At 35.8% G+C, this 24,919-nt stretch overlaps 1 protein-coding gene across 1 annotated transcript in view; it reads left to right on the top strand.

The window, feature by feature from the left end:
- CAPRIN1 (cell cycle associated protein 1) overlaps positions 1–24,919 on the top strand; it is a 36,251-nt gene that overhangs the window by 1,659 nt on the left and 9,673 nt on the right. Inside the window, exons 3-15 of the mRNA XM_065944782.1 lie at positions 11,991–12,053; positions 12,163–12,249; positions 14,577–14,815; positions 14,900–14,982; positions 17,550–17,687; positions 18,911–18,963; positions 19,041–19,127; positions 20,181–20,336; positions 20,433–20,541; positions 22,409–22,470; positions 22,935–23,045; positions 23,246–23,395; positions 24,469–24,619. Of these exons, the coding sequence (XP_065800854.1) occupies positions 11,991–12,053; positions 12,163–12,249; positions 14,577–14,815; positions 14,900–14,982; positions 17,550–17,687; positions 18,911–18,963; positions 19,041–19,127; positions 20,181–20,336; positions 20,433–20,541; positions 22,409–22,470; positions 22,935–23,045; positions 23,246–23,395; positions 24,469–24,619 (1,489 nt within the window). The remainder of the gene's footprint in view (positions 1–11,990; positions 12,054–12,162; positions 12,250–14,576; positions 14,816–14,899; positions 14,983–17,549; positions 17,688–18,910; positions 18,964–19,040; positions 19,128–20,180; positions 20,337–20,432; positions 20,542–22,408; positions 22,471–22,934; positions 23,046–23,245; positions 23,396–24,468; positions 24,620–24,919) is intronic.

Here is a 24,919-nt window from a genome sequence, read left to right as displayed (position 1 = left end):
GTGGGTCCGGGTTGGACGGAGGGGCTCGCTAGGTCTCTGGGCACATGGAGAGCGCGTCTAACATGGCGGCGGCTGCGGGGAGAGGGAAGCGCTGTACCGGAGCTGCATTGTGAGCACAAAGCGAAAGAGGGGGAGGGCAGAGACCAGGCCGTCGCCCGACTGGCCTCCCTCGGTCCCCCCTCCGAAAGAAAAGTCGAGCCACACCCACAAATTTCGGATTGAATATTTAACCATTCCTAGGTCCCACTGAGGTTTATCTTCTAGTTGGTCTTTTTGTTTTATTTCGTTTCAGCGCAGGACTGTGCCAGCTCTGTTTAGAGGGACACGTGTGTATGTGCGCCTGTGTGTTTGTGTGTACGTGTAGGGAAGGGGTCTTAGCAGAATGAATAATTCAGCCCTCAGTAAGATTGGAGGTGGAAAGGGAAAACAAATCAGTAGTACAAAAAAAAAATGGGGTAGTTACATCTGTGACTGTTATGCAAACTTTTGCCTTTTACCTTAAAAAGGAAATAACTTGCTTTAGTAGCTTCTGTTTATCTGCCTCTAGTAAAAACATACATTGTAACATCTTGAATTCTGAAGTCACTTTAAAATGTTTATTTTGCCAGCCACCAAATAGTGTTAAGATGTAATGGTAACTAGTTGGCTAAAATTTGGGCTGTGGGAAATAACTTGAAAACTGGTTATATTTAGGCCTTAATTATTTTGATCGCTTGTTTAATGATTCATTTTACATTTTCGGGGGAGTTTTAAGGCATTTTTAGAGTTTTTAAATTCTGTCTTCTGTTTGGAAATTTACTTGAACTTTATTTGAAACCGAGAGATGCGCTAGTTGTGGATTTCTACCTTTTGCTGATCCCTAATTTTTATTAAGTAAGTGTGAATTTATTATAATTGCTTGAAATTATAAACTGAATGTATCAGTGCTACCAAAGCAGCAAAAGCATTTTTATTGTTAAGGAGCTACATTCAAGTATGTCATAAACATGCTCAAGACCAGTGTCCTCTGAGTCTGCCATCTTTGTTAACTGTATTTGAAATTGACACTTAGCTACATTATAAAAACCCCTTAATTCAGTAACTAACCGTGTCAATCTGGTATTTAATACCCGAATGAAGAACAATATTAATGATGTAATATTTTAAGTGTAGACATCTTAATATAGCTATTTATGTTTTAATGACTGAAAAATGATTCTTGAAAGACATTTATAATATCAAGTCATGCACTGATTACCAGGTAACTTGGTTGTGAGGTAAGTTGGATTCTGGTGTTCAAGTGTATCTGAAAAAATTAGTAAGCTAGTTTTATGAACCCTATGAGGGCCTGAACTGTGACAGGTCTTTTCATGTGTATAGGTTTGTAGTACTGTACATTGCCTACCCCCTTCCCCCTAATTATAAAGGAGAAAATAATGTAGTTATTATTATAGAGACCATAGACAAGGCTAGTAAGTAGTGAAAACTTCCCTTGTAATGATGGAGATTTAGTACAGTACACAGAGCAACAAATACCTTTCTTGTCTTTTTCCCGTCTTCCCAGTGTTAGGGTGCTAGGTAGCAGAAAGGTCAAATTTCAGTTAGGTGAGGCTTTTTGGTAACTCACAGACTGAGCTACCTACTTGTTAAATAGTTGAGTTGGTAGTACCAATGTTGTGACTTACTATTAAAACTGTAGGTTTTAATTTTTGAGAAACTCGGAGCATTTGGGTTTTCCTCTATAATCACATCTAGTTTTTAGTTTAAATAGAAATTTTTCTATATCTAGATATTACTGTATGAATGGATTTAACTAGGATCCATTTTTAAATAGTGTTTCTAATACACCTAAAGTAGGATTTACTTTACAAATCAGTTTTCAATCTTTTTACTTCAGTTTCTTTAGCAAGTTATATTTGAGTTGTATTTTAGTTTTGACCTTTTCATAGGTGCCTTCTGGACAAAATGTCTTTTTCCAGGGATTCTGAAATTAAGTATCCGATAAAAATTATTGCTTGATAGGTAATACCATAAGACAGAGAGAATTGAAATAATTGTATTGTACTTCAATGAAAAAATAAAGTTATTTAGAGGGAAGCTAAGCATCTGTTCAGTGAGAATGCATACTTAACTTTGATGAAATATGATCCTGTTATGTAATGCAACTAAATGGCCTGGTGGTTTTTTTTAAATTTGGGCTTTTAAACTATGTGAGTGTTCAGCAAAGAGAAGAAACGCCGCTATACTAAACAGAATCATGTCAAATTTCATTTGCCAATCCTTCAACTGATTACAGTACAAGTAACAATGAACTGAGTGATTATCTAGTTCATCAGTTGGCATAGAACTGGGCCCTAGGCTATCCAAGATGATATTTTGAAACCAAATCTTAATTTTAACTCAAGCTGGTGGGTTTAGTCGCTAAGTTGTGTACAACCCTTGCGACCTCATGGACGTTAGCCTGCTAGGCTCCTCTGTATATAAGATTTTCCAGGCAAGAATACTGGAGTGGGTTGCCATTTCCTTCAGGGGATCTTCCAGACCCAGGGATTGAACCCTGGTCTCCTGCATTGCAGGCATATTCTTTACCAACTGAACTACCAGGGAAGCCCCTTTAATTCAAGGGAGAGCTCTTTTATATGGTGACAGGTAATCATTTTTGAGACAGGATAAAGTATGTTTTAATAGATGACATTTAAAATTGTTACACTCCATTGCAAGTGTAGTAAGTTTAGACAGTAGTGATTTTGGTAGATGAAAGATTAATCAGTGTTGTCTAGCAAAATGACCTGGCAGTTTTTAACCAATATGACCAGAAGTGATAGACAAGTATACTGTTCTTCATACCTCCTAAAGTCTTTTTGTTCTGTTTCTTTGCAGTTCATATTATTCTGAAAAAAGGATTGCTTATTGTTAGGATAACATTTCTTCACAGAGCAATTCAGTGTGCCTCTCTTACGGATTTTCAGTGCAGGTGTTGTACAGAATTCTCAGTCTTTTGAAATAAAAATGTTTATAAATAATTTGTATAAGTAAACCCTTTTCTCAGGGATAACATCTGAAGTTTTTCTTGACAGTTAAAATCTCTGAAGTGCTAGTTTTTCCATTGGTTGCATGGACTATTCCTCTGCAATGCAGAGAGCAAGATTACTTTGTTTTGCATTCACCTTGTCACAGAAGAAAAAGTATAATGCCTAGTTTGTTTCCCTCTGCTTCTCTGGGTGTGCTCTGTGAGTTTGTGACATAGAAAAGTATTTGAAAATTGAGTTTGAAAAGAAAATGATGTGAATTATCTCATGTGATGACGCAAATACGTTTTTCCGGAATGAGAGTAGAATTCTAAGTATGATAATAAGAATGTGTTGTTTTAAGCTGGCCATATTTTATTCTAGGATAATTCGTATGTTTGTATCAGAATATTTGTATCAGATATTTATATCAGTATAAATTTTGTCTGAGTTAGAGATTAAGTGTACAGTCTGTCATAATTTTATGTAATTTCTTAGTTTATGTTTAGAACTAGATGAGGACTAACCTAGTACTACTTCATTTTTTAAAAAATTAATATTTGCAAAAGTTTAAACTTACAACAGTGTGGTCTTAATTTTATTATCATACTGTTATAGAATCCTTGAAATATGTTAAAGAGCTTAGAGCCATTTTAGAGTTTATTCCAGTTCATTTTACAGAGGAAGAAATTGAGATGCTCATGTAAAATGATCCAGGTTGAAATAGGTGAATTCCAAGGTCTCTTGTAATGTTTTAGAGGGGTAATTAGAATTTGTAATGCTTTGCGAAGTAGCGTAATTTTTCAAGTTACAGCTGATCCTGTGGAACCAAGCGTTTTACTTCAAATAACTGAATTTTATTATTATTTTAAAAATTTTAATTTATTTTTTGGCCACACTGTGACATGCCAAGTCTTAGTTCCTAATGGGATAGAACCCTTTCCCCTTGATTTGGGATCATGGAGTCTAAATCACTGGATTGCCAGAGAAGTCCCCCCCCCCCCCATACTTTTATTTAGAGTTCCTCTATTTAAAAAAGGTGAAAGCAAAAGAAAAAGGGGTTTTTTTTCTTCTGTAGACCTATATAGTAACATCTCATTGCTAAATTTGTGTTTGTAGGCTGTCTAGGTAATGGCCTCCAGCGACTAGTAGTACAGGTGAAGTTCCATTTAAAGTTTCTCTTCATGCTTAGTTAAGCCCCAGATGCACATTTGCTAGTCTCTACTCAGGCTTGGTGGGGCTTCCCTTGTAGCTCAGTTGGTAAAGAATCTGCCTGCAGTGCAGGAGACCTGGGTTTGATCCCTGGGTTGGGAAAATCCCCTGGAGAAGGAAATGGCAACCCACTCCAGTATCATTGCCTGGAAAATCTCATGGACACAGGAGCCTGGTGAGCTGCAGTCCATGGGGTCCCAAAGAGTTGGGCATGACTGAGCGACTAGCACACTCAAGCTTGGTATGTTACAGGCCAGAAAATCTGAGGATAGCATTACCAGCAGAGAGAAGTAGGAGATGTGTCAATATTTACATCTTAATTCTCATATTCCAAGTTTCTAGATTTTTTTTTTTTTAATAATTTGTCCCTTTTGGGGGAGGAAATGAATAGTATGTATGCAGTAGAGGAAAATGAGAGGAGTAACAGAAGAGAAAGTCAGTCAGAGTTGAAATTGTAAGGTGCTTGACTTCTCATCTTTTTATTTCTCCCACTAGCTATATACTAGTGCTTTAGTTGATAAGAGTATGGGTGTGAAAACACAGATGACAAAGACCTTATTGAGCCTCTGCTCAATTGGTATTTCTGAGGAAAGGGTAAGGTGTGCTTCTTGACCATGCAATCTGTCCTTTAACTTCTTGTGCTACCCATTGTCTGTACACTTTTTCTGCATTTTTATATTGTCTTATGTTCTCACCTTATGTGTTTTTTCTAATAGGTAGTAAACTGCTGGAGGGCAGAGATTATTACTACTATGTGCCTTGCACATGGCATATGCTAAATAAATACTTGCTAGATTGACTGAATCATTACATAGCAATACTTGTATTTTCATCAATAAAATCCTGTTAAAATGGATTAATCTGTGAGGGGGAAAATGCTTTTTTACTTGCACCGTTTTTTTTTTAAATAATTGGGTTTTTTCCCTGAAGGATTTTTTTTTTTTTAAGTGAGTAGAGTTGGTGAGTAAGCAGTCGGAAAACGCCTATCTTAAAATCTAGGTAGTGTAAGCAAGATCTGTTAATAGTCTTAGGAAGGACAGATGATTTTTGGTATTTGAACCATTGTAGATTATTAGAAATTTCCTTGCGTTCCCCTTAATACTTTTATCCAAACATAGAGATAGCTGAAATATACTAATTATTGGGGGGAAAAATCTTTGGTCTCCATTTTAAATGAATTAACGGTTCACATCTTTTTATCAATAATTGAAGTCCCAGCAGAGTATATAAACCATTTAGTTGTACCAACTCATCCTACTGAGTAGTTTGGCTAAAGCAACTAATAATTCAAAAGACACTTGTTAAGATTATCTCTGGTCAGTGGTTTCTGGTTTTTTTGGGATCATTTGCTTTTCAAGTTCATAAGCTTTAGACTATAAGAATATAATTCAAAGTGGGTGATGTTGGAACTCTAAATTTTTTCATATTCTTACTAAGGTTAGGTACTTTATTTCATTCAGATTTAACTACATAATTATTGCCATGGACAAGGAATAAGTTTTTACAGGATTGTCTTTTTTTTCTCCAGTTGAACAAGTGAAAGGGAAAGTTGCTCAGTCGTGTCCGACTCTGCAACCCGGTGGACTATACAGTCCATGAAATTCTCCAGGCCAGAATACTGGAGTGGGTAGCCTTTCCCTTCTCCAGGGGATCTTCCCATCCCAGGGATAGAACCCAGGTCTGCTGCATTGCAGGCAGATTGTTTACCAGCTGAGCCACAAGGGAAGTTGGACAAAAATCTTGTCAAACTATAACTCCTGGTTAGTTACATGCCTAAAAAATTATCTTACAATGGGACAGTAGATAACAACTGATTTAGCATCCTTTTATTGTTCTTCAGTGTTCAGGAATCCTGCAGTCTTCATACTCAGTAAGCTTCTGTATTAATCAGTCTTCTAGGGCCTGGTGGAATGCTCATTTCTCAGTGAAAATCTGTTTCATTTTTGGACAACTCTTAAGTTCATGATGTTGGAGTTACGTCCCTGACACCAGTGTTAAATATTTTGTTTTCTGTAACAGCTCAGACTCCTGCAACATGTGAAGGCTTCTAGCATTTGAAGAGAGCTGCTATGAATCATCTATGGATTGTATTCTATGTTCTCTTCCCTCCTTTTAAAAATTGAAGGAACTTGATTCTTGATGCCTTTCCTGTCTGCTATGAATTTTACTAGCAACTCAGTCTCAGTTTAATTGAGAAACATTTGTTGGAGGCAGTCAGCTGCCTACCACTATGTGGGCAAAGTCAGAACTCATGTTTCTAGATGAAGAACAGGAATGCAGGGTTTGGGTACTTGAAATGTCTAGAAAGGGCCACTGAAGATTATGGAAAGATGAAAGGAAAAGAAATCTTTGTCTTGCTGTATTTACATTGTCATTCTACAGGTTCTTTCAGTACTGCAGAAGTGATTTATTTGGTCTGGAGAGAAAGTAATTTGAGATATAGCTAGGTGTTGCTACTATTTTTGTTATTTTAGGCTTCATTTTTAAGTATTCTCCCACAGCTTAAGAGATTTCCTTAATTGAGAACAAGAGTTACATAGTTTCCTAGATAGTCAAGCTAAAGATGTCTGATTTTTCTTGTGACTGTTTATAGTTGTCTAGTTGGTAAAGAATCTGCCTGTAATGCAGGAGATCCGGGTTCGATTTCTGGGTTGGGAAGATCTCCTGGAGAAGGGAATGGCAACCCACTCCAGTGTTCTTGCCTGGAGAATGCCATGGACAGAGGGACCTGGCAGGCCACAGTCCATGGGGTCGCTAGAGATGGACACGACTTAGTGACTAAACTGCCACCACCACAGTTGTCTGGTTGAAGAATTAGTGGTTTTTTGAGTCTCTCATTTCTTTTGCTATTTCTTTTTAACTGTCACTCTTTCCCCAGTTATTCACTTATGGAATTTGTTGGCTATAACAGGAAGGAAGGGGATCTCTGGAGAGGGAGAACAGTCATTTTGAATATTTATCTTATGCCACCCTCATAGCTTCCCGGGTGACACTAGTTGTAAAGATTGCCAATTCAGGAGACATAAGAGATGCAGATTCGATTACTGGCTTGTGAAGATCCCCTGGAGGAGGGCATGGCAACCCACTCTGGTAATCTCGCTTGGAGAATCCTCATGGACAGAGGAGCCTGGGGGACTACAGTCCATAGCATTACACAGAGTCTAACACGACTGAGCGACTTAGCACATACCCCTGTAGCATGTAGTGAATTTTTAAAAATTGTTTAGATAAAGTAGCTTTGGTGATGAAAAAAATCTTGGGGAGAATGGAAGATCTGGGTGTACTGCAATTCTGGAGAAAGGAAGAAGACAGCAGCAGGAGGGCAGAAATGAAGTGTAGCAATAGCTGGAATAGAGGGGAAATACAGTGCTGAGGCACAAGTGATTTTTCTGGGATAGGTGACCTTCAGTTCATTTCAGTTCAGTCGCTCGGTTGTGTCCGACTTTGTGACTCCATGGACTGCAACACACCAGACTTGCCGGTCTCATCACCAACTCCTGGAGCTTGCTCAAACTCATATCCATAGAGCTGGTGATGTCATCCAACCATCTCATCTCATATATGACCTTAGGCAAGTTATTTAATTGCCCTTTCAGTTTCCATTTAGATGAAATGTGATTGATACTAGTGCCTCTGTGATACTTTAAATTTGAATGCCTGTCATAACACTCTGAACTGTTATAGACAATAAAGAAACAGGAGAGTGGGACTGGTTTCTTGGTACTACATGACAGTATTGTCTTGACATGTACTGGGTAGTGTCTGATTGCATGGTTCTACTTTAGAGATTCTGGTTATGACTAACCTGGAAAATGGCCCGATTTTTTTTTGTCTTGCTCGTGTGTCCTGTGTTCAGTCACTCGGGTTGTGTCCAACTTGTTGCAACCCCGTGGGCTGTAGTCCTCTCTGTCCATGGAATTTTCCAGGCAAGAATACTGGAGTGGGTTGCCATTTCCTATTCCAGGAAATCTTCCCGACCCAGGGATCAAACCTCCATCTCTTATGTCTCCTACACTGGCAGGCAAATTCTTCACCACTGCCCTATCTTGCTCACATGTGGTGCTATAAATGAATTTTTAATAACATTAGGAATGCTCAGTTGAAAAAGGAACCCTGAATTGAATTTTCAAGATAGAATCTAAGAGGGCAGGTTTCAGTTATATCATCAATATTGTGGTAGGCTTTCTGACGAAGATAGATGATGCTAGAAAAACAACTCCATTCTCCTGGGGAAAAAACTTAATATTCATTTTATGTGGATGATACGAATGTTTAACAAATTTGTCTGTAATACTGTATGTTAGAAACAGTCTTCAAGCTTAGGGAATAAAAAAAGCTGTGTTTGTCTGGAGTCCTTTTTCCTATTTTTGCCACTGTTTTTGTGGGGGTTTATGTTGGACCCATCAGTTTGACAAGCAAATCCTTATTTATGTAATGATCTTAGTTTGTACTGCAAATTTTAACCCCAAGTGGGCAATTTTTCTACTTGTATTTAATGCATAGATCTTTATTTTTGGCTACACAGATTTTGTGGGTGACAGTATTTCAAGAATTTGTGTACCATGAAGCCAAGTTTCACATAGTAGCTGCTTTCTCTTTTCATTGACCTCTTAACCGTGCAGTTACTGCTGTGTGACAGATTACTCTGGCACCTCATTTCATCATGCGCATAGATGATGTCGTTAGGGATTCAGGGCGTACAGTGGGGTTGACCTGCTCTGTGATACCTGGGGTCTCGTTGGGAAGACTCAGCCTTGTTTACTCTCAGGTCTGATGCCTGGGCTCGGATGACCTAACGCTAGAACTGCTGATCGGAATTCTTATTTGAGACCTCTCCATAGCTCAGCTTCCTCTTCCTCATAGCATGGCAACCCCAGGGTGATTGGACTTGTTAAATGGTGTCTCAGGGCTCCAAACATGATTGGTTTTAGTGAACAGCAAACAGGGCAGAGATGCATTGCTGTTACGACTCAACCCTGGAAGTCACATAGGATCATTTCCTTGGTCTCTTGGTTGAAGTCCGCTCAGTACTATGGCAGAGGAATTAGACTAGTTTTTTTTTTAATTAGACTAGTTTTTAATGAGAAGTGCGTCACATAGAATAGTATAACGTGAGTCGTCTTTAGAAAATGTAATCTGACGTACATCTTGGGGTTGGATGAAGAGCAAATTTCCTATTGTGTAGAAAGTTGGAACTTTTCTACCATAAGATACCTCATCCTAGGATAATATAGATGCATACTCAAGGATTATTGTAGGTGAAAGTTCTGACAGTATCCTGAAATCTGACAATCTTAACATTTTTGTGTAGCACAAAATTTTAATTTTATCACTATTATATAAGCTATGTCTTTGCAAAATAAGTGTACAAAACAGAAGGAAAAGATTCTACCTGTAATTCTACCACTCAGGTACCTTTCTTAACACTTTAAAAAATCTTTATATGTATGTGTACATAAACACACACATACACACACACACACACACACACAGTTTTTAGGAGGTTTTTAAGTTCTCCAGACATTTAATGGTAACGCTAAGTATGTAAAACCATCCCCTGTGGATTTGTAGAACTTTCATTGTGTGCTAATGTCCTGATTTAGCAACAGCTTTCTTGAAAAATGTATAATGCCATTAAAAGGGGGAGAAAATGTAAGGTATAAGCTAACAGTTTTTCTTTTCCCTAGTTGCTAGAATTTTTACTGTGTACTGGCACTAAATTTCAGGCACTCCTGTTTGCGTATTTTCTATTTGTATATTTCTAAGTACTGGAATAGAGATTATAATGCTGTTATTACATCATAAATCATAATTAAAAGCAAATCTTTAACTTGTTTAGTTTTTTATTTTTTAAAAGTAGCCTGTCCTTTTTAAAACATGAGGTGTCTTTGTTCATCCTCAGTGTTTGAGGCAGTTTAGCTTCTCTCTTATGGGGTTAGATGTACCATATCAGTGTAAAAATCTTGATTCATTTAAAGACTAAGCTTTCTTTTTAAACAGCAAGTACCACAAAGTCTCTCATGGTTGGAAGAAATTCAGAATAATATGGTTCACTTTCCTAAAGTGTCAGATTTTTTAGGTAATACACGGACATGTATTAGTAGTTTTCTTTCATCTGATTACTAAAGAAAATCTCAAATCAGTGGCAGTGTAATTCTAGACTTGAATTTTATATGAATTTAGTTGGCTTATTTTTTTAATGTATATATTTAATGTTTTGATTATTATAAGTGTAGTTTTGGCTCTGCTGGGTCTTCATTGCTGTGCAGGGGCTTTCTCTAGTTCTGGAGGGCGAGCTCTCCTCAGTTGCTGAGAGCAGAAGCTGCCCCTGATGGTGGTGTGGTTGTGGTTGCAGAGCATAGGCTCTAGGGTGCAGGTTCAGTAGTTGAGGTGCATAGGCCTGGTTGCCCTGGGGCATGTGGGATCTTTCTGGACCGGAGATCGAACTGGTGTCTCTTGCATTGCAAGGTGGATTCTTAATAACCACTGGGCCACCAGGGAAGCCTTGCAGGCTTACTGTTTTGTAAATAGTTCACTTAAGTAAGATTGAATAGTTTCATCATCCATTAATGTTTTAATGATTGTACTGATTTTATTTACCTTCAGTATATCTAAAGTGTGATAAACTTTTTAATTTAAGGTAAAATGATTATGAAAGTTGAATACTGTTTCTGGTACAGACAAAATGGATCATTTAAAAACAGCTTTCTAACATTGCTTTTAAGCTTGTTTCTGTGACTCTGAGTTTTATCAGAACTTTAATTTGTATCTCTTTTCTTGATGTCTTTTTTCTTTTTTTTTTTTTTTACTGTTCCTGAGGGAAGGAATAACTATATGTTTGTAATTTGTTGTGATTATTTAAAATTTTTCTTCCTTAATTTAGATTTCTATTTGTTTCTCCTCTGACCCTTAAAACAATAGCTGAATTTTTGACTATACCTCATTACCTGAGTATGTTTGTGGGGGAGTTTTTAAAATTTAAGAATAGTAGCCTAGGAAACCTCCAACGTTGGGGGGGGGGGTGGAGGGATGGGAGAATGATCTTAAACCAGAGGCTTAATTTTCTTCCCCCACTCTTGCTCATTTACTTAACGTTTGTGAGAAAATAACAAGAGCAAAGCTGTTAACTAGTGTACTGAGACTGTAAGTGATATGATAGCTTGAAGTTACTTCATTTTTAAAGGGAATGAGTGGGGCACATCAAAGACAGTATGCACATGTGTTTATTCAGAAAAGCAAATGCACAACGTATATGAATTCTTTGGTGAGGAAGGGAGGAACAAAAATTTAACACTTAGTAAAATAAGGTACCTGATAGGGTCCTTTGAGTGTAAGTGGAATCCTCATTGAATTGTGGCTGTCACTCATGTGGATGGGTATCATATGCTTGGGCCATTTGATGCACATCTTTTTTGAGAAACCCAAGGATGGGGGGGAACACATGTATACCTGTGGCTGATTCATGTTGATATATGGCAAAAATCATCATAACATTGTAAAGTAATTTTAATTAAAATAATTTTAAAAATAAACAGTAACTTATCATTGACTTACAATACAATATTTGGTATCAGCATGGCTGGGATATTTAAATTCATTTTTTAAACTCACAAACTAATGCTATTTTACATACTAACTTAAACTGTAGTTTATCTAAATAGTATGTAAAAAGTATGTTTAGGGCAAGATTTCAGACAAACTTGGAGAATTATTTGGGTTTGTTATTTTAGCATTGTTAAGCTGGTATATACTCCCAGTATGGAATATAATTATTTTTTTCTTTTAATATAGGGCAAGCTTGATGATTATCAGGAACGAATGAACAAAGGGGAAAGGCTTAATCAAGATCAGCTGGTAAAGATGTTATATTTTATTTAGATTTTATGTAACTTACTTTAATAAGATTAATTTTGTGTTTCTTTGTGTTTCCAGTAAAAGTTGTATTTTCTTTTTGTTATTTTAGGATGCCGTATCTAAGTACCAGGAAGTCACAAATAACTTGGAGTTCGCAAAAGAATTACAGAGGAGTTTCATGGCGTTAAGCCAAGATGTAAGTAAAAGGTGGCATATATATTTATAAAATACTAAGAATGAAGACAGAAAATTTTGTTGTATTTTTTGAGTTTTAGTTTTTGCATTACTGTTGATAAGTTCTCTGCAAGGTGGAGAGGATTGGATCCAACTATATATGTTACTTTACAGTTCTGTAAAGTTTAACGTCACACCTGGAAGATGCCCTTTAAAAGGACTGAGTTTCATATATGATGGACATGTATCATTGGTTTAAAAAATTATTGTAATTGTGTAATTATATACAGTCAGCCTCTGTATCTGCAGGGGTCTGGATCACAGGATTGATATCCTAGGTTGGTTGAATCCACAGATACAGAAAGTGTACTGTAAGGTACTTGGAACATCTATAGATACTTTGGCATCCATGAGGTGTGGAGTAGTGTGTCCTGGACTTGAGTCCCCTTGGATACCAAGAGATGGTTGTGTAAATCTTCCATGTATTCCTTTATGCCTCAGGACTACCTCACAATACTGTTACCTATCAGAAAATAAAGAGGCTTGTTTATGTAACTGGTTACTACTTTCTCCATTAGGGATCTTAAGGTATGTGGCCAGTTGATAAGTTGCACTTGTTTCAGCTCTTGATCCAACGAAGGGGTTGTGTTTTTCCCCAGCATCTTTTGATGTGACCAAAGTCTTTGGGAACAGGATAAAAATTAAATACGAGCAAAGTCAAATAATTCCTTGAGAGTTGAGACCAGAAAGTTAATATCCTTCTGAATTAGTGTTGGCTCCTTGGAGAAAGACTTGCAACAACTTTGAAATATAAACTTGCCTCTGATTTGTTGAAATAAACAGTGTATCATGTGATGAGAGACAATGAAAAGTTCTGACTCTGGAACTTAGCTGCCTCTTTGAATCCTGATTCTGCCATTTTTACTTAATAGTTGTAAGACTTTAGAGAAAGGATTACTTAACTTTCCTTTACCTGTATCAGTCAAGGTTTTCCAGAGAAAGAGCCAGTAGTTTAGAAAGGAAAGGGAGAAAAAGAGAGGGACGAGGCTGTCACATCGCTTCCGTTTTCTAACCTGTAAAAAATAATAATACAATGCCTACCTCATTATAGGGTTGTGCTTAGAACAGTATTTGAAGTGTAACTAATGGTTCATGCACTTAATATTATTGTTACTTATTAAATTTGATTGAAGGTGGGAAATATTGATGATATTCCTGAAAATGGAGTAGGGGTTATTTGATTTACATCCAAGTAGGGATTTGTTCCGTTTAGCTTAGGTTGGAGCCTCAGGCCTGAAGAACCCTGCCCAACTTCTTGTTTCTAATTTTTTTTTTTAAATGAGTCGTAGAAGTAGAATTACTGTATACAATTTAATATAGAAAATCTATTTCTGAAGCTACTGTCAAAGTGTAAATGAAGGTACTTGTATCTTCCTTTGATTTTTTAACACTGGTTAAAAAAGGAACTTTTCACTGGGCCTTTAACTTCGTTGGCAGTCTTTCATTTTAACTCTGATCCTTTGTTGCATTTTCCACAGTTATTAAACATGTTTTTTGTTTTGTATTTAAGAGCTTCTTTAACCTAGTTCAAACCTACCTTTTCTAGTCTTCATATTCTTTCCTACTTGAACTTCTCATTTCATCCAAAGTGGTTTTCTTTATTTTCATACTTCTTTTGCTTTCTCAACTTATTTTCTCATTCCTGCCTTTCTTCCTAGAATGGAAGTGGTGGATTATTTGGGATAAGAGAGTAGTAGTGGGTTTGACATCTCCTTTAAGTCAGTAGTAGGCAATTGAAATTAGAATTTTGAACCATTTTTTATTAAAGATAGATAGACATAGATAAAAATTTTTTTTTAATTGTGGCTGTGGTAGTGTTTCTTTTTTAAAATTGACTGAACCTTAATGAAACTTTTTATACTTTTTATTATGAAAAATTTTAAGAACTAAAGACTATAATGAACTTATATTTACCTATACCTTATATTTAAATTACATTTAAATATATACCTTATATTTAGCTTCTACAGTTAGCATCGTTTCATGAGCAATTATATTTTACCTATACTCACACTTACTTCCTCATTCCCTGTCTACTAGATTATTTTGAAGCAAATATTTGTTTCATTGGTACCATTTCCATAGTAATACCTTCTAGGAAAAGATGTATTTTGAATTTCTAATAAATAACTACTTAAAACAGTTAAAGTTGGGAGTCATTCTTTTGTATGTCAGAGTAACATCTAACTCAGTGAGTGAAATGTGTCTTATTTACTTTGGACCTGAAAGTGAAGTAAAGGAATTTTTATAAAATTTACTTCTATGTCTTATGTTTATGTCTTTATACAGATTCAAAAAACAATAAAGAAGACAGCACGTCGGGAGCAGCTTATGAGAGAGGAAGCTGAACAGAAACGTTTAAAAACAGTACTTGAGCTGCAGTATGTTTTGGACAAACTGGGAGATGATGAAGTGAGAACTGACCTGAAGCAGGGTTTGAATGGAGTGCCAATATTGTCTGAAGAGGAATTGTCGTTGTTAGATGAGTTCTACAAATTAGCAGATCCTGAACGAGACATGAACTTGAGGTATAGTGGTAAAATAGAAACTTCGAAATGTTGTGTTGAGTTGACAACTGAAAAGTAATTAACCAGATGTTTTACTGTTATTAGGTTGAATGAGCAGTATGAACATGCCTCCATTCACCTGTGGGACTTGCTAGAAGGAAAGGAAAAACCTGTATGTGGAACAACTTGTGAGTATCACTGACAACTTGATTTTGTGACTAAGAACCTTTAAAGTTTAATTTCCTATTTAAAAATAATGTTAATTGAAGAAAACTTTAGAAATATGTAAGTAATATTCATCCACTGTTTACTTTTTTACTTTTTTGGTTTGTTTCCTTTTTGTATGTTTTTATTTATTTTTTGCAATTTTTTGTGTATGTGTAAATCAAAACATCAGCATCAAACAACCAGAAATTGGTAAAGATGGGAGTCCTAAATTAACATGGTTTTGTTCTTAACTTATTCTGTTTCAGGGGGACAGATTAACACCAAATTGGCTTTCATTGTTTTTGGTGTTAAATGGGGACTGGTTTTTCCTTATGGATGAAATCTTGTGAAAAACATTTACTCCACCCCATGCATTCTATTCATGGTCATTGCTTTAGTCTTTTTTAAATTTTTTCTTAGACTTCTGCTAATTCGGATATTCTTTTTTTTGTATTTTGAAAAAGCTAATTAGCTAGACCAACATTCTATATTTGAGCACCTTAACTGTAAATATGCAGGTTTTTTTTTTTTTAAGGATATTTTTAAGTTATACTACTTTGGTAAATTAGGAATTTTAGATTTTAACCACTTAGTAAAAGGGACTGTTTTACAGCTAACTGTTTTGTTAGCTGTTTTTAATGTTGATTTATGGAAGTAGATTTTTGAACATACTAAGGCAAAAGTATCTGTTTGTATGCCTTGTTTTTAGCTATTATGATTGAAAAGAAATGACAAGATTTTTTGGCAAAACTGTATGATATAATTTGGAGTGTATTTGCTTTAAATCAAATATGAGGAGCCAATCCTTGTGTATCTTTTCATGTAAGAAATCCATTTTCAAAAAAAAAAAAAAGAAATCCATTTTCTTGATTTGTTGGCCTGTGTTTGTATTTCTTGGTTAAAAAAAAACTTCTTGATTTAGTTCTGCTACAAATATGTACTGAATTCCCCACTTAAAGTTTGATTAGAAAGTAATTGACGTGGGTGTAAATTTGTTAGATTCAAAAGTAGCTTTAGGTCATGTCTGATAAAATTTTCATGAACTCTGTTGAGTAATAAGGGTTAAAGTCTAAGCCTGTCGCTTGTTGTGATGTTATTTTCTACCTAGCCTCATTCTTGAATCTTAGGAATGTAGCACCTTTACAGTTAATAATAGAAAGGTGTAATTTACTCAAATTTAGTGTGTTCTTTTTGCATTCAGCTTTCATAAATTTTTAAAACAGCTCTGAGGCAGGAGATTCTGAAGGAGAGGGAGAGAGAACACATGAAGTGTTCTGTTCAGCATTCAAAAAATTGTTAAATAGTTTATTTGGCCATGCTGCGCATCATGTGGGATTTTAGTTCCCCACCAGGGATTGAACCCATGCCTTTGGTAGTGAGAGTACATAGTCCTATCCACTGTATGTTCAGGAAATCCCCAATAGTTTTATATCAAAGGAGTATAGGATTAATTTTATACTCCTTTGATGTAATGTCTCTGAAGTTTGATTTTTCTGTATAGTTACCTATTAGTAGTTCTTGATCTACACCTATTATACAAGGTCAGGAAATTAACTCCTGACATAGACCTGCACCTGCTGCCCTGACACCTTTATGTACCAAGTTCTGACAATTGTATTTGCCTTTTAAATATCTTTTGAATCTACTTCTTTCTCTACTTTTCTTCTTCTTTTCTTCTGTAATGCTGTCTCTCACCTGAATTCACCATCCATCCCTTTTTAGAATCTTTTAATGGTTTTATTTTATATAGATATAGTTTGTAAGACCTTGCAGATTCTGGCCCTTAACAGTCTTGAGACTTGTCTTTCCTTAGGCCTTTTCCTTATTTCCTTTAATTCAGCCTTAATGCATACGTAAATTGACTTGTATTTGGCACCCTTCTTTATACAGGGCTTTGTAAATGCTGTTGCCTCAGCCTTGAAATACTTTCTTCCTCTCTGCTACTCATCTTCCTGATCTCAGCTCTTGTAATCCTTACACCAGGAAAGCCTCTCATGGTTTCTGCTTGATGAGGTCCAGTGCATGTACTTCTGTGTAGCTCTTTTCACAGATGTTACTTTACTGTTTTTGTGAGTATGAGAGCTCTTCTCTATTGGACTGTTAGCTTAGGGAAGGCAAATACTACGTGTTTCACATACCTTTCTGTAGCCCCAGTGTCTGGTACACTTTTTAATATATAGTTAGGTACAAAATAAATGCATATTGAATGAATAAATGATAATCGGGAGGGCAGATACTATGTCTTTTACATACCTTTCTGTAGTGCTAGTGCCTGCTACATTGCATAACATGTAGTTAGGTGCTAGATATATGCTTATTGAAAGAACAAATTATTTTATTTTGGACTTTTGGGCTAACTTATTTAAAATACTTAAAATTTAATACAAATAATTGCTGGTTCTCTTTTGTTCTGTAATTTCTTTTGGAATTTAATGTTTTAATTTTTTAAGTAACAGTTGATGGGTTTTTTTTTCACTGCTATATCTTGTAGAACGTTTAATCTTTTAAGTCAGATAGTCTAAGATTATAATTCATAATGTGTTTTTAGATAAAGCTCTAAAGGAAATTGTTGAGCGTGTTTTCCAGTCAAACTACTTTGACAGCACCCACAACCACCAGAACGGTCTGTGTGAGGAAGAGGAGGCAGCCTCAGCACCTACAGCTGAAGATCAGGTAGCTGAAGCTGGTGAGTACTCAGGTGGCTATGAACTTTAGTTTAGGGTCTTGGTTTTACTTTCCTTTGCCACAGGTTCAAGCTAGACATTTATTTAGTTACATTTGTACACTTAGATTTTTAGAGAAACTTGAAGCATGACCAAATATTGACAAAACACATTAAGAGTAATTCCCAGAGGTATTAAATATCAGCTACTTATCTTACTGATCTTTATCTCTGTTACAAATGTCTTTCTCTTGTTGCATTATTGCTTGGTTGGAATATGCATAAGGGGGCAATTATTGTATATATGGCTTTTCAAGTAGATTTTTGACTGATGGTGCTCATTTATTGTGGCTTATTACCATGCCAGTATTTAAGGAGAATGGTATGAAGTTTTGTTGTTGTTGTTTTCTATGCTGGAGAGTTAAAATTTCTCAGGCACCAGAGATCTATTTTAGCACCTAGTGTATCACTAATATGTAGGTAAACAGTTACTATGAGGACTTTTATGATAAGTTGATGAATAAAATTTTGAGTACTGTTGGAAGCATTATCTAAGGAGTATTAGTTTTGTGATGGGTAAAAGCATGAATTCTAGAATCAGATTGCCTGGATAAAATCTTGGCTACCACACGTGTTAGTGATGTAAAACCTGGGCAACTTACTGAACTTCTGTACCTCAGGTTCTTCATTTAGGAAGTAATATGTATACAATGGTAAGCATTTCTTATAGGTGTTAGCTATTAGGTTGAAACTAGACAGGAACATTGCAGATCGGTGGAATTTATGGTTGCAGATCCACATAAAGCAGTTTAAGTCAGAGTTTTATATGTGTTTCTGTTTGGGGGGAAGGGGCTTGCAATACCTTGGTTCCCTGAGCAGGGATTGAACCTGGGCCTGGCAGTGAAAGCACTGAGTCCTAACCACTGGACTGCCAGTAAATTTCCAAGTAGTCTTTCCCAGCCTACCACCACCACTTTTACCAAGTAGATTAGTGTGGAGACTAGGATGCTGTTTTATTGGCATTATATTTGATCCAGAATAATTACTGTTGAAACTGAAGTAAGCCTGGAATACATGGTAAAAAAAAAAAATGTTTTCTACTATTGTAAGAGTAATAAAATACAGAAACTTACTATTAACTATAACTTTGTAAATTCGGATTATATGATGGGGAAGTGGATTTAAATGAATTGTTAACTTTAAAAAATACATTTTACACTCTTTTGTATCATTTTTTAACCTTTTAGAACCTGAGCCAGCGGAAGAATACACTGAACAAAATGAGGTTGAATCAACAGAGGTATGATTTTTATTTTATGCTAGCTTTTTCTTTCTGTCTTTCAAACAGAGGTCTCAAACATTTACTTTGCTTTGCAGTATGTAAATAGACAATTTATGGCAGAAACACAGTTCAGCAGTGGTGAAAAGGAGCAGGTAGATGAATGGACAGTTGAAACAGTTGAGGTAAGAGTTCGCTGTTAGAAGGTTGTCTTTTGTCTTTAATTAGTACTTTTTATCTCTCCTAAGAACAAATTTAGATTTTCAAGTATTTTGCATTATAAGTACATTTATTATAACAACAGACTCATTATATAAGACTGTTCTGTTTAAAAAGTGATTTGTTTCTGTGGATATTTAATATAATCACCACTTTACTGTTCCAATTACAAGAAAAAATACAAATATCTATGTAGTTTACAGGCTCAATCTATTAAAGTACACAACCTGTTAATCGGGTTGCACTGTGAAAATCTGGTCTCCCACATGGATAGCCTTCGGAAAGACTGCCTGACAGGGGATACATTGAAGTGTCATTTCAGACTCTTCCTTTACCCTGATGCTGTTGAGTACCAGGTTCTGTTAGCTCAGTATTGCTTATAAAGGAACTAAGGTTGTGACTTGCCCAGGCTTAACAGCCAGGCAGAGAAATATGTAAATTTGTAGTAATAAAAATTAGATTTCTTAGAGCAGGGAATTACTTAAAATAATAATTAGGATAAATTATTAGGAAGATGATAGGTAGAGTGAAATTTGGCTTCTGTAGCAATTTAGACAAGGTGTGATAGAGCTTGATCCTATGGTACTGGTGGAGAGTGAAATGATAGGAACTCAAAGTTTAATGATAATAGCTAACATTTTCTTGAATGCTTAGTATATATCAGGTACTGAGATAGATATATATTTGATATATAGGTTTACTTACTGTAGAAGGCTTAACAGTTTAAGCAAAATACTTGGTTTTAGGACATAGACACAGTAGTCTTTTTTTTCCTAAAGTCATTTACAAGGTAAACCTGAAATGCTATTAATATGTGGCAGCCTTGTGGAATTGGGAACACTGTAGAAGTGAGAGCATTGATCAGAATGTTAACTTTGACTTAATTTGGTCAGGTTGACTACATTCAAATCTGTTACTCTGTTTATAGTATACATGGTATGTGTAATTTGGGGACCAGTCATGATGGTAATGGATGGCGCTCTGTCATTCTACCAACCTGTCCTCCTCTTCTGCTTTAGGTGGTAAACTCACTCCAGCAGCAGCCTCAGGCTGCATCTCCTTCAGTACCAGAACCCCACTCTTTGACCCCAGTGGCTCAAGCCGATCCCCTCGTGAGAAGACAGCGAGTACAGGACCTTATGGCACAAATGCAGGGGCCCTATAACTTCATACAGGTGGGTGCCAGTCAGATACCGTGCAGATTGGTTACGTGTTTACATTAGCTTAATTACATTATATCCTGCCTAAATATAAACTGCATTACATCCTAGGATTCAATGCTGGATTTTGAAAACCAGACGCTTGATCCTGCCATTGTATCTGCACAGCCGATGAATCCAGCCCAGAACATGGACATACCCCAGCTGGTTTGCCCTCCAGGTTGGTAGTGGTCCATGTTTATGTGAGAAATACAGAACTAGTGTTTTTAGGTTATGTAAAGTTCGTGAAAATTAATCTTTTTATTTTTAATGTTTTACTTTCAGATCTTGAATCTTTTAATTTGGTAAGAAGTGTTAACTCTTTTTTTCCTATAATATGAACCATAAATGTAGTTCCGTCGTTATTAGTGGTGGATTTTTTTTTTTGATAACTTTATTGGCATATGGACATACAGAAACGTACATGCAAATTTAAAGTGTGATGAGGTTTTACAAAGTTGAACTCACCAGCACCCAGAAGTGGAACATTATTAATATCTCAGAAGCCTACTTGTGTTCCCTTGTAGTCACTAGTTACTACCTCTTCCCTTGCCGTATAGCAGCCACATTCTGACTTGTACAACTATAGATGTGTTATACCTGGTTGGTTTTTTTTGGTGTGATTAAATTTTGCTTGGCTTTTTAAATTTCAAAATTAACCTAGGAATGGACTTCCCTGGTGGTCTAGTGGTTAAGACTCTATGTACCCAATTAAAAGGGGTGCGGGTTTGATCCCTTGTGAGGGAACTAGGATCCCACATGCTGCATGACCAAAAAAATGTTACCTATATTTGGAAAAAGGAAAGACCAAATTATTTTTTAAAAATTAATCTAGGAAAAAAGATAGTTGTTTTTCTCTGAAGGATGATTGCAGCTTTTTAGAAGTATTTCTGAACATTTTGTTACTTAAAAATGAGATGGAGTAGTGAGTGGGTAAGGAAATGCTTAAGAGGAAAGTGGAAGAGATGGACTAGAAGACAGCTGAAGTTTCCGTTTCTCACTAGTCTTACACCATTATTTGAAACAGCAGCACAATAAATAGGGTTGGTGCTTTTGTATTGGGTTAAGGGGAGCATCTCTTAAAGGCTGTTAGTAATTTTGAGTCTTGTTTTTTTCCTATAACATGTCAGCATTAAGAGCATAAAAGTGGAACAGTAGGAGGTAACACATTTAATGTTAATCTTAAATGTTATAAAAGGAGTTGCTGGTAAAAGCATGTTTAATGAACACAGTTAAAATGGTAAGTTAGGATTTTTCTAAATGAAAGGGAGCTCATATCTCTACCAAGAGTCAGAAAACAGATCAGGGACTCACAAAGTTACTAGTGTTCACTTTTTGAGCTCTACCAGAGGAAGAAAATACATAGTTTTCTTAGCTACATCAGTCAACACGTGCACCACTGATGTAACCTGTAAAGCTACTTAGATTTTCAGGTGATGGTAAGTCAACTAGACTCTCCAGTGAAAATGGATGATTTCCAAATGACTCACCAAAGATACTGTATTTTTGATTATCTGTTTAACCATGATTTGGAAGATTAGTGGAAGAATGATGAAAGTTGACAGTAATATGCACACTGAATTGATTATATAGGCTTTTTAAAGATAAATTTTTATTTTTTCCAGTGGAAGCGTTTGACATTATATTGAAAGTTGATAGTTAAAATATTTCTGAATATTATCTGTCTCAAAGTTTTGACTAAGAGTAATGTTCCTTTGTAGTTAACTGCTTTAAAAAGCTCTTTTTCAGGGATAATTCTAGCATTGATTTTTATTCTGCTCTATACCCATTTGTTGTTATTTCACTAACACTGCAAAAAAAAGTGAAAGGCATGTAGCAGTTGATTAATAATGAGTATCAGTTAATTGAAAATGCTCACTTGAAAGCTAAAATCCTTCCTGTACTTCCCCATTTACTTTCATAATTGCTAAATAGTTTATTTAGGATTTAGCTATAGAAAATTGACTTTAGAGACTTAAGTAAAGGGTATTTATACATCTGAAGAAATTTGATTTTGTATGACAGTATTTTTTTGGTCAATTTTACAGTTCATTCTGAATCTAGACTTGCTCAACCTAATCAGGTTTCTGTACAACCAGAAGCTACACAGGTAAGACTGATAAATATTTTTGCAGTTTTTGTTTTTAATCTATTCTTAGCTAGCTTATGAAAACCAGGTGTGAGTTTGATCAGTGTCAAGTCTGGCATGAGTAGCTATCAACTTTTATTTCCATGTTTACATTTATTTTTCTTTTAATGAACTAATAAAAACAATTTATTTGTTAATCCTTGTGGTTTTTAATTTTAATGAAGTTTTTAAATTTGAAACTGAGAATTTGAGAAGACATAGTTTAGATTTCATAACTTTAAAATTTAGTGTAGATATTATGTACATTTGTCAGGAACTTTGTAACTGGGCTTGGGTTTATTAACTTTGAGCTTTAATAATGTATGTATTTTTCCAGTTGCTAGATTTTATAGTCTCTTTAACATGAATATCTATTTCTTAGCCCTGTATGTAATGAAGTTGGTTTATAACAGAATGAAGCTTTGATTTCTTTACTTCTTTGTTAGGTTCCTTTGGTTTCATCCACAAGTGAGGGATATACAGCATCTCAACCCTTGTACCAACCTTCTCATGCTACTGAGCAACGACCACAAAAGGAACCGATTGACCAGATTCAGGCAAGTTGTGTTACTAGGTCATATAAACTTGATGAGGTACTTGAATTGGGTGGAGGCAAATAACTGTTAATGCAGTATCTCTTTGTTTTGGACTTAATGCATTCACAATATTATTTTTATTTCATAAAATAGTTGAGTTTATTAACATATGTATGGGTCTTAGTTTACCACTAAAGTGCATCTATTCACTCTGTGTTTAGGCAACGATCTCTTTAAATACAGACCAGACTACAGCATCATCATCCCTTCCTGCTGCTTCTCAGCCTCAAGTGTTCCAGGCTGGGACAAGCAAACCTTTACATAGCAGTGGAATCAATGTAAATGCAGCTCCATTCCAATCCATGCAAACGGTAAGCAGATTAAGTAAACTGACTTTAAGTGCCTGGTGTGCACTATCTTCATGGTAGAGTCTCAGCAAGAAGTCTTTAACTTTGTGCTTGAGTCTGCATCTACTGTAACTTTAGAGTATGTTTAATTGAACTTAAAACTCATTTTTTTCTGTTCACAGAGATAAACTTGAATCTTAGGAGTTATGTGCCTACATCTTGTTTTGTAGTTTCACCCTTTAAAGTAACAGAATTTTAAATTTGAAAAAAGTAGACTGATATATATCATTGGTCTTCCCTTGTGGCACAGTGGTTAAGAATCTGCCCCCCAATACAGAAGATGTGTGGGTTCGATCCCTGAGTCAGAAAGATCCTCTGAAGAAGGAAATGGCAACTCACTCCAGTATTCTTGCTTGGAAGATTCCATGGATAGGAGCCTGGTGGGCTACAGTTCATAGGGTCCCAAAGAGTCTGACACGGCGGAGCACACACAACACAGAGCATTACCTAGAGATCAGTTGTTTACATTTTGTCATGTTTACTGAATCTTTTAATTTGCTGAATTATATATGAGTAATAGATGTTATGATACTATGGTTCTTCATTGAGCATCTCTAAATTGTAGGATTTCTAGAAAAGAATGAAAATACTGTGATCAATGGAATATAGCTAATTAAACAGTGCTCACAGGAAAATTCATAGAGTTAAATGCTTAAAATACTAATTTTCGATTAAAATATAATAAAATATTCAACTTAAAGTTCATAGATTTAATTTATCTAAGTGATAGTATATCAGGGGTTTGCATCTTTTAAGATTTCTCATTTATAATAGCATTTCCAAGGATTCTGATCCTGTGTCTTCTCAGATTTTTAATCTGTTCATACTCCGCTAAAAAGTGCTACATGATGTGTCTATGTGTGTGTGTGTGTGTGTGAACTGAAGAACGCGTGTGTGTGAGAGAGAAATAAATGCCTTGAGACTTGTGATGTTTGTTTACATCTCAGTTAAAACCAGTATTAAGATCTGCTATGTTAAAAGTAGGAAAATGATTAGCATAAAGGGAAGAACTAATCATTTACTTTATTTACTTATAGGTGTTCAATATGAATGCCCCAGTTCCTCCTGTTAATGAACCAGAAACTTTAAAACAGCAAAATCAGTACCAGACCAGTTATAACCAGAGCTTTTCCAGTCAGCCTCACCAAGTAGAACAAACAGAGCTTCAGCAAGAACAGCTTCAAACAGGTAGGAAAACCAGTGTCGCCTCATTGGCTACTTGCTTTCCACTGCAGTGATTGTCACTGTTAGGCGAGTTTGGACTTTAGAGTGGCAGTGACCAAGAGTTTTCATTTTGGTAGTAGTCCAAAACAAATGAATTTTTCATTGCTGATTCTGAGTACAATCAAGTCCATATTTGCTGTATGTGAATTATGTGCAGGTTTTGGAGACCATATGCCCATTTTCCTTCGGTTAGTGAATTTTCATAATAGCCTATTTCATTGGTGATTTTAGTGGAGTTAAACTTGTTATTTGAATCATGATCAA

This window comes from Muntiacus reevesi, chromosome 9, assembly GCF_963930625.1.
Source record: "Muntiacus reevesi chromosome 9, mMunRee1.1, whole genome shotgun sequence".
Lineage (NCBI taxonomy): Eukaryota > Metazoa > Chordata > Mammalia > Artiodactyla > Cervidae > Muntiacus > Muntiacus reevesi.
Note: the sequence above shows the minus strand (reverse complement) of the source record. Positions and strands in the feature narration are given on the sequence as shown.